Raw genomic sequence first — 10,744 nt, 5'->3', positions numbered from 1 at the left:
ACTAGTGAGACAATGTGGTGCGTGCACATGCAGGTCTGACTTATTTCACTTATGAGTATGGTCTCTAGTTGTGACCATTTACCTATAAAAGCCTCGAGTTTATCTTTCTTTATATCTGAGTAATATTCCATTCTATAAAAGTACCACAATTTTCTTATCCAATCCTCAGTGGATGGACTTTTGGGTTGCTTCCACAATTTAGCAATTACAAATTGTGCTGCTATGCACATAGGTGCACATATATCACTGTGATATGATGTTTTTAGATCTTCTGGGAAAATACCCAGAAGGGGATTGAATGGGACCTCTAGTCCTAGTTTGCTGTTCCTCTTGTCTTTTAAGGAGGGCAATAGATGTGTGATATTTAGAAGAATGCTCCTGATTAAAGCTAAAGAATATTTTAGACTAAAATGGTTGTGTTCAAAGTTATATATTCTTTAACTTACCTTATGCATATTATCAAACTACATACTGCAATAAAATAATGGGCATTTTCAAGCAACCACTCAGGGCAGTAATATTTCCTTAATCTTTACAACGTAGGATGCTAGCCTACGTTGAAGTTAAACAAATGGCATCATGTTGCTCTATGGGCATATCTGTTATTAACATTTGGATTGATCATATTGTATGCATTATCTTCAGAATTTTGTATTTGATGACTTACCCATCATCAATTTTTTCATCTTAGGAAAGGCCTTCTAATGTGTAAGAAATTGTTTTGCATGTTAAGAAAAAGCAAATATTGTTGATGAAGTTTTAAAAAATGATTTACTAGGCTTTTTGCTTGTTGTAAATAGTTTTACATAAATCATGCGTAACCAGAAATAGATATGAGTGTCTAGATTGGGAAAAATACCGATCATTTGCCTTTTTCTTTTTCCTATTTGCAGTGCATCTCAACATATAATGTTGAAAGTACTTTTGTGCTAAATTTATTACTTTTATATTCCAAAAAATTGTTTAGTATTGCTGGAATTTATTTTGTACTCACTTAATTTCAGTTTTCACATTAGCTTACTTTTCACAATGAATAACATAGTATTTCATGAATTTCTATACAAATTTCATGATAAAAAGCAGGGATGATAATCAGACAGATTACATAGATAGATAGATACAGACAGATAGGTTACTTTTTTATAATCTGGCCCACTGATGCATCTATTAGTTTGCTTTTTCTCTGAATAACACACTGCCTTTATGTATTGAAACAGTTGCACTACTTTCAAAGATTTTGCAAATTTCAAGCACCTGTGTAATATTTATCATTGATATAAAAAGTGTCTGTCCTTAAAATGTTTCTAAGCAGTGGCAACATTGATAGAACTTTTTAATATTAACATTTGTAAAATATCTTTTTTAGTGCTTTTATCTGTTTACTGGAATTTTAGGGTTTTAAAATATCTTATTGTAAGTTCTGTTAAGGCTGTTGCTATTCTATGTATGTTTTTCTCAAAAGACTTTCACTCACCAATTTTATATTGGAAATCATTTCTTATTCTCATTTACGTAGTTTTTGTGTGGGGCCTGCATCAGAATTTTATTTTATTTCCAGGTGAATAATCTTATTCCTAAAGGGATATTCATGCCTGCTTGTCTGTTCAATTCTTTTTTCTTCTCCTAACTTGCTGAGTATTTATTCTATGACTTAGAAACTCCAGTGCAATAGTAATTCTAATGCTAACAAAGAAATCTCGTTTTAACAATTTTTCAATAAAAATAATCTTGATATATAGCTTCTTTAAGAAACTTCATTCTACAACATTCACAGGAGATTGCACTTTGTCAATACTGTGTTCAGTTTTCTTAACAGAAATCTCTCAGGAGGGGAAGGGTGGAACAATTGTCTGTCCCATTAATCCCTGGAAGGTGGGTGAAAATGTACACCTCACATTCACTCATCTTCATTGTGACTCACTGTTTTATTCTTCAGGCAAAATCTAAGTTTTGACTTGAAAGAATTCCAGGCTTATCTTTAACATTATCGTTAGTTGTCAAATACAATTATATATATGTATAAATATGTGCTGCTACATATTTATATTACCTAATAGGTAACTCAAGTGGATTAATGTATCCACCCATCAGTATTTCTTCACTTGCATGAGTGTGGATAGGAATTTTGTTTAGAATACACTTAAATGATAATATTAAGGGGCTGGGGATTTAGCTCAGCGGCAAAAGCGCCTGCCTGGCAAGCGCAAGGTCGTGAGTTCGGTTCCTGGTACCGGAGAAAAACCCAAAAAAAAAAAAAAAAAAAAAACAAATGATAATATTAAGGAAATATCTTTTTCCTGAAATAAAGCATTTCAATAGAAATAAATGCTTGTTAGTATTGAATACTGTATGTACTTCAAGAAATATATTAATTTTCCCCTTGCAAGCTGTGAGGATATTTAAAAATATAACATTTTCTAAAGTCCTACACCATGTCATGCCATACACAAATTTTATTCTGAATATATGTAGCAAGGTCATGTTGACTGTATAACAAATGTAACAGAATGATGAAGGTACTCTTCCAGGAGTCTTGTAAGGCCACTGAGCTCCTCCATGAGAAATTCAACCCCATCATTCATCTAATTCCAATGACATTCTATAAAGTCAATCTTCTAATATTGTCACATCCATACTTGGCTTGTAATTATATGAGTGTGTGGAAAGCACACAAGCATTCAGTCCATAAATGGTACTGGACTACATTGGAAGATGATCATTGGTTGAGTCTTTTCCCTAAGGACTTCTGTGCTCTCTCTGCAGGCTTACGCCCAGCAACTACCAGAACTACCTGGCCTTCACTTTTGCCATAGAAGAGATCAATGTTAATCCTCATATTTTACCCAACATTTCTCTAGGATATGAGTTTCATAATTTCATTAGCAGTCATTGGGTGATGCTAGAAAATTCCTTCATTTTGCTCAAGGGACAACACAAGATCCCTAATTACACATGCAGGAAGGAAAGCAAGTGTGCAGCAGTACTGACAGAAATGTCATGGGGCACCTCGGCTCAGATCGGACCACTGCTGGAACTCTACAGATTTCCCCAGGTGAGGGTTATGGGACAGGAAATGATGGAAGCACATGCATGGTGCCTCAACTACCAGAAGCACAAAGGATTAAAAATGAGCCCGAAATATGCATCTTTCCAAGTGTATAATGCACCAGCATGTAAAGACAAAGAGTTAGTGGGTTACACACAATTTCTTTGCTTTTTCTTTTTTTTGGAAAGATGGAAAGAAATAAGTTCCAGGGATGTATGAGTACATACACTCACTTGCTAAAAGACTATCCTGAAGGAAATGTTTAGAAGGGTGGGAAGTACACATGTCTCCTTCTACAACTTGTAGGTGTTACTCAGTACACTTCAGGACTACTGTTGTGCTTTGCACCAACACTTCAGAGTATTACCCTGCTTTCTTTTCCTTTAAGGTTACCTTTGGCTCATTTGATCCTACACTGACTGACAGTGGCCAGTATCCTTCTCTCTATCAGGTGGCCCCAAAGGACACATATTTGGCCCTTGGCATGGTGTCCTTGATGCTTCATTTCCACTGGACCTGGGTGGGCCTGCTCATCACAGAAGGCCAGAAGGGTCTTCAGTTTCTCTCAGATATAAGAGCTGAGATGGACAGGAACCGAGTCTGTGCAGCCTTTGTGAAAATGGTCTCAAGTGTGGCTGTGTCTTATCTCTCATTTTCAAAGAAACATGAAATCCTTAGCACGGAAACATCACCAGTCAATGTGGTGGTTACTTACTATGATACTGACAGTACATATGCTGTAAACTACAACCTAGTGCAGCACTCAGTGTCATGGAAAGTCTGGGTGACAAACTCACGGTGGCATGCTGACCTGTCCGGGAGAGATTTCATACTTGACCCCTTCCATGGGACTCTTGTTTTCTCACACCAGCACGAAGAGATTTCAGGTTTCAAAAACTTTGTTCAGGAAGCTACCCCTTTCAAATACCCAGAGGACACTTATCTTTTTATGTATTTGTCCAAGAATTTCCATTGCTCATTCTCTGAGTCCGACTGTGCCTTGAAGAACTGCACACCTAATGCCTCTCTGGCTTGGTTGCCTCCCAATCATTTTGACACAGCCATGAGTGATGGGAGCTACAATATATACAATGCTGTGTACCTGGTGGCCCATGCCCTCCACGCGATGCATTTGGAAGAAGTACAAAGACCACCAACGAGATGTAAACAAGTGATGACGTTTCCTCCCTGGCAGGTAACGTATCTTCCCTTGGATGGCAGGTGGTGTCATAAAGGTGCCCCTCTCAACTTATTCTGTGTTTAACCCAAGAATATTAAAACCATTTGTACAAAATACAAGACACTGAATATCATACTAATTGGTAAGGAGGTAATTCCTGGGCTGAGTTGCAATGATCTTCAATCAAGGAGCCACTGCCAAGGAGAAGGAAACAGGAGGCCAGCTGCTTGCCTCTTTCTGTCAGTGCCTTACCCATGTAAATGTGTTCCATGATGTTAAAGGACAGCCGGAAAACCTGTAGTCACTTACAAAACCAAATGACATTATACCCAACAGTGTATGTACTTATATTTCATTTAATTCTGCAAACTCTTCAGGTATTGATGAACTCATTTTGCTTTTAGATCCTGTGGGAGTAGTCAGATAGACAATGGAAGTTGTGGGTTTTAGAAGTTTTGATTCGACAGTTGATGTTTTCACCCAACAACTGCACCCCTTATTTAAATGGGCTTGCAAAGAACATTTTTTCTTAAACTGACTGATATTTCTTGAACATAGTGATATTTTACTCCTTAGACATTCATGTGCTCTGATTTACTAGATAACAGTGTTAAAGTTGCTTTAGGGAAATAGGATTAAAGATGCTTAGGGACTTTCCCCCATCCATATTTTCTGTCCTGGAGCCCTGTTCTGATAGGATGATGTGTCTCCTTTAGCTGCATCGTTTTCTGAAGAACATCCAATTTCACAATCCTGCTGGAGACCAAGTGAATTTGGATGACAGAAGGAAGCTGGATTCAGAGTATGACATTCTCAATTTCTGGAATTTTCCAGAAGGCCTTAGACTGAAAGTAAAAGTAGGAACATTTTCTTCACATGCTCCGCATGGCCAACAAATGACTTTATCTGAGGATCTGATAGAGTGGGCCACAGGAACTGCGGAGGTATGTTGTACCTATCATGGCACACTTACTTAACTACAAGTGAGCTAAACACTGTCATAGGTTTTGTGCCTCCAATTTTGCTCATGTAATGGTCATATGTGGAAACTGAACAACTGTAGTAAGTTTTCAATTTAAAAAATTGTTTAGAACAATTTTTAGAACTTTCTGATGAGTGGGAAAGTAATGCATTTACTTAGTTATATTTTTGTAAATATCTATTTCATATTATGCATTAAATTCGACCTCCAATTATATAGCTTTGTTGCATACAAGTTAAGTTTATGTCTTTTACTCTGAACAAGTCGGTAAAAGTCTAAGAAGTTCCCACCATATATTTTTCCTCAGACTCCCCACTCGGTATGCAGTGAGAGTTGTAATCCTGGATTTAGAAAAAGCCCTCAGGAGGGAAAGGCTGCCTGCTGCTTTGATTGCACCCCTTGTGCAGACAATGAGATCACCAATGACACAGGTAGGGCATGTCCTGTGGATGCATTCTCCCTTTATTTTATATTCACTTCATCCATCTAGAAAAATGAAAAAATCTTGTAGAGAACACCAAGGATAAAAATCTTCCTTCATTTTTCAAATTATTTGTTATACTGCGTGCTACTGCCTCATTGGAAAACACATTTTCCCCTTTGAAATGCACTCAAATTCATTTTCCTTTTATTTCATTCCTATTCATCTTTTTTTGTTTGATTTTTCCACTGCTAGGAATTAAACCAAAATGTGCTGTATCAATGATCTATGCCCCTGAATATTCTTTTTTTTTTTTTTTTGGTTTTTCTCCGGTACCAGGAACCAAACTCTCGACCTTGCGCTTACCAGGAAGGCGCTTTTGCCACTGAGCTAAATCCTCAGCCTCCCCCCCAAATATTCTTTACTTAGTATTATGAGACAGAATATCACCAATTTGACTCAGACTGCCTCAGAAATTCAATAGACATATCTCTGCACACTGATTATCTGGAAAAACATATAGGCACCACCACACCTGACTACACTGATTTATTTGTCTATTCCCACTGAAAGCATTATTTTCTCAAGAAAAGCCCTTTCCCCTACCCCACAGCTTCTAAGTTCCATCTCCATTGTGCAGTTTAACACAGAGGAGGATTAAAGCCCACTCTTTAGAACCTTTGGAACCACAGAAAGTTTACAGTCATGACAAGGTCAGGTATACTTCATTTTCCAGTGTCTGATAGTATTCTTCTCAGAAAGCAGATGCTCAGACAGATGGAGTTTGATTGGAGATAGGGGGATGTCTTCGATGTACAACATACATATAACATAGCACAACTGAATTCCTAGGATTTAATCTCCATTCTGCTAAAATGCAGAGATGAGGGGGGCGACAAACTGTCGCATAAATGAGAGTCTCTACCACAGAACTGCAAAGATGATATGCACACAGAATAAGGGATTTAACAAGTGATAATATCTACATTTGTAGAGCGTGTTACACGCATTTTTACGGAGGTGATAGCATTAGTATTATATGACAGTAAAAGAGGTGGCATAAATCCTATTTGGATTGCTATAAATGGACAAAATGGCATACTCACTATTCACAGAATACTCAAATATACTGAAGGAAAATACCACGTTATTAAAACACAGATAAAATGAGGATGATGGCTAAACACATTCTATAAAATTTATAGAAATCTAACACTGAACAATGTTGCATACCATAAGTACCACTTTGGAAGTATTTAACTCTCTTATACATCATGACATGATATTTACCTTCCTACTGAATATTTTCTAATTTGGTTTTCCAGTTGATATAAATTTTGATTTCAAAACCTATCTAGTTTGATTTAAAATGCTCTATGAAATACATCGACTGATTATGTACTGTATCATGCAGTTATTTTGAATATATATTCTCCATAAAGTATTAGAATATGGTAGTTTTAAAAAATGTATATGCACAGATAGAGAACAATGTACCCACTAATATTAGTTAATGAACACTTATGGTATGTATAATTCTAAATCATATACAGTGTATAGAATTGATCAAAGCACAAATTAAAAATCATGTGCCAATGAAATTTCTGTGAATTGAAGCTAAAACTATACTGAGACAAATATCTATTCTATATTACATATATTTTTCTGCTGTTCTGTATTTAAATAAAAGAGCTGAAGTTCTGCATTTGAAATACTCATCACACACTACAAAAAATTACAGCAAGTTGTACACAAGAAAATGAAAGATGATATAGTCTGAAAGAAATTTTTAGAAAATTAGATAGAGAAAGTAAAGAGGTTTAAATGTGATTCTGGTAACAAAAAGTGACAACTCAGTACAATTGATCAGAAAGAAATAGAAAAATTGAAAGATTGTATGTCTTGAGAACTTTGTCCATTAGTACAGTTATATAGAAAACTTTTTGTATGAAAAGATAAGTAATTTCACATCAAACTATGCCTCAAAATCTATCAAATCACAGGAAAATTTTTAAAACAATCCTAAGAAAAAGTAAAAAGTCTCCATAGTACTAATTTCTCTACAGTACCATGTCTATTAATGGATGGGAGCCTGTACTGAAATATTTCACTCCAAACTTTTGTTGATTAATAAAATTAGCAGTGAAATTTATAAGCACTCAAAAACATATTATATTGATCTCATTCTTCAGAAAAAATGGAAAGAGGAAAAGTAATTCATTTTAAAACAGGAACTAAATCATATAACTCGTAGCTGAAAATACACTTAAAAGAAACAAAGTTGACAGTACAATTTCCTTTCACACTAAATTCACATATTCTATTTCAAATTGAGGTATGTACTTCAGCGGCAGTATACCATGAGCAAACTCAATTTATAAAATATAATTAAACATACTAGCTCCTGGAAAAAAGAAAAACAATGCTAATAAATGGAAAAAATATAATAAAATTGCACACCACTGTGATTTATAAAGAAACAATAAAAGTATTTCTTACCAAAGAGTAGAAAGTCACTAACTGCCCCTCAGAAATGGTATTTATCATATCCCATAGTGCACCTTACAATTTATGGTCCATTTTTGAAAGCAGAAATGAGACAAGAATTTTCTGTGTCATACTTCTGCCAGACATTACACTCTACATCATGGTCAGTGCAACGAAGAAAACACACACACAAAAAAAATATATTAGGAAGGGAGAGACATGAATGATATGATTTTCCAGTGATACTTGTTTTTAAGTATAAAATCCATGTAAATGAATAAAATTATAGTGGATTTCCTGGTTATGGAATACAAGGCTTATATGAAAAAAACTGTTTCCACACCTCAGTCATAGACAAAATTTTGAAACTTGATTTTTGGAACATTTAAAATCATTAAATATGTAGTGATATATCCTGTAATGGTTTTGAAAGTTATAAGAATTATTAAACTATTGAAATACCCCTTTGACAATAAAATTTATATAAGTGGATGCAGAAAGCACATTCAAAAATGGAGAGGCTCAATAATGGAATTACTTGACATTCAATACATCACTTCACATGTATTTTCCTGGGAATTATCAAATTATGTTGGCTTTCTAATATGACCTTATTCATTGACTATCTTGGGAATCATTCACATAGATTTGATTTATATCAAATAAGTGAATAAGTAATAAAGGTTAATCTTTTATGACTTTGTAAAAATAGTATGTTTTTATGGATATGTCAGATTTGAAAAGAGAATAAATAGCAAATAGTATTATTAGGAGTTATTCTCTATGTATTGCTCTTTTATTTTGTGTCTAGAAAGGAAAGAAAAAGTGAGGTGTGATGATGTATGACTGGAATGCAGGGCTCTGGGAGGGGGAGGCAAGGGTATTTTAAGTCAGAACACAACATAATGACTTAAGGAGATCCTTTCTCAATGTAATAACACTTAAAAGAGTTGGAAATACATCCCAGTGCAAAGTTTCTGAGTTCAATCCCACATAAAGAAAAAGAGAAAAAACAAGAAAGAATTAAAAAGCAACAACTAGTTCAAGCAATTCCAATGAGTTTTGGGGACGGGTATGTAAAAAGATAAAAATAGAAAACCTAGGCAAGTGACAATTTTAATTGTTGCTAGATATGGAGCAGTGTGTGAAGTATCCAGATCATCAATATGCCAACACTCAGAGAAACCACTGCCTGCAAAAAGCTGTGACTTTTCTGGCTTATGGAGATCCCTTGGGGAAGGCTCTGGCTGGCACAGCCCTGAGTCTCACTGTCCTCGCAGCTGCTGTCCTTGGGCTCTTTGTGAAGCACCGACACACTCCCATCGTCAAGGCCAACAACCGGGCTCTCAGCTACACCCTGCTCATCTCCCTCACCTGCTGCTTCCTCTGCTCCTTGCTCTTCATTGGCCGGCCCAGCACCGCCACCTGTATCCTGCAGCAGACCTCATTTGCAGTCGTGTTCACTGTGGCTGTTTCCACTGTCTTGGCCAAAACCATTACTGTGGTGCTGGCCTTTAAGGTCACTGCTCCAGGCAGAAGGATGAGGCAGTTGCTGGTATCAGGGGCTCCTAACTCCATCATCCCCATCTGCTCCCTCATCCAACTCACTCTCTGTGGAGTCTGGATGGGGACAAATCCACCCTACATTGACACAGACGCTCACTCTGAACATGGCCACATCATCATCGTGTGCAACAAGGGCTCCCTCACTGCCTTCTACTGTGTGCTGGGATACCTGGGCTCCCTGGCCCTGGCGAGCTTCACCGTGGCTTTCCTGGCCAGGAACCTGCCCGCCACGTTCAATGAAGCCAAGTTCCTGACGTTCAGCATGCTGGTGTTCTGCAGTGTGTGGGTCACCTTCCTCCCCGTGTATCACAGCACCAAGGGGAAGGTCATGGTGGCCATGGAGGTCTTCTCCATCTTGGCCTCCAGTGCGGGGCTGCTGGGCTGCATCTTTGCCCCCAAGTGCTACATTATTTTGCTAAAGCCTGAGAGAAACTCTCTTACAGGGATCAGGGCCAAAACACATTCTGTCAGAAAGGAGCCTTCTTATCATTAAACATGTTTTCTAATATACACAGAGGGCCTGAATTCAAAGCTGAACCATATGAGAAATCAAATACTATAGTCTACTACAGGACTTATATCCTTACTAAGTGATGTAACTTCTTTTTCTAATAGCATAGTGTTTACTAGAAACTGTAGTCCTCATCTTTTTAGGTTAATTTTATTCTGGATATTTCATTGCCTATTTAAGTTAGAATTCATCCTTTTTTTTCTATGACTATACTATCCACTTTTATTTTGTCTTCCTTTTAGATTTCTCAATATTTTTTATTTTAAAAAGATTATAAATTGCTTCCAGATTTTGAATCCTTTAATATACTTTATTGCTTTTTTCTTTTGAAAGAATATCCTGTCTTCAATGTGCTCATTATAATATAATGTGGTAGTTGTGTGTATATTTGTTTTCTCACATTTCCCTTTTGCAATTAGTTACATGAATATTAAAGATTGTATCTCTGGGCTGGGTATTTAGCTCAGTGGCACAGCTCCTGCCTGGCAAGTACAAGGTCATGAGTTCGATGCCTGGTACTGGAAAAAAACAAAAACCAAAAAAAAAAAAAA

General features: G+C 36.5%; 1 protein-coding gene across 1 annotated transcript in view; it reads left to right on the top strand.

Moving 5' to 3' along the window:
• Positions 1-10,365, top strand: part of LOC102003815 (vomeronasal type-2 receptor 116-like) — a 20,647-nt gene extending 10,282 nt beyond the window's left edge. The window contains exons 3-7 of the mRNA XM_005413096.2: positions 2,764-3,052; positions 3,435-4,241; positions 4,943-5,170; positions 5,516-5,639; positions 9,247-10,365. Of these exons, the coding sequence (XP_005413153.2) occupies positions 2,764-3,052; positions 3,435-4,241; positions 4,943-5,170; positions 5,516-5,639; positions 9,247-10,175 (2,377 nt within the window). The 3' untranslated portion in view covers positions 10,176-10,365. The remainder of the gene's footprint in view (positions 1-2,763; positions 3,053-3,434; positions 4,242-4,942; positions 5,171-5,515; positions 5,640-9,246) is intronic.
• The last annotated feature ends 379 nt before the right edge of the window (positions 10,366-10,744 follow it).

Source organism: Chinchilla lanigera, unplaced genomic scaffold (assembly GCF_000276665.1).
Source record: "Chinchilla lanigera isolate Chin_1 unplaced genomic scaffold, ChiLan1.0 scaffold00162, whole genome shotgun sequence".
Classification (NCBI taxonomy): domain Eukaryota; kingdom Metazoa; phylum Chordata; class Mammalia; order Rodentia; family Chinchillidae; genus Chinchilla; species Chinchilla lanigera.
Note: the sequence above shows the minus strand (reverse complement) of the source record. Positions and strands in the feature narration are given on the sequence as shown.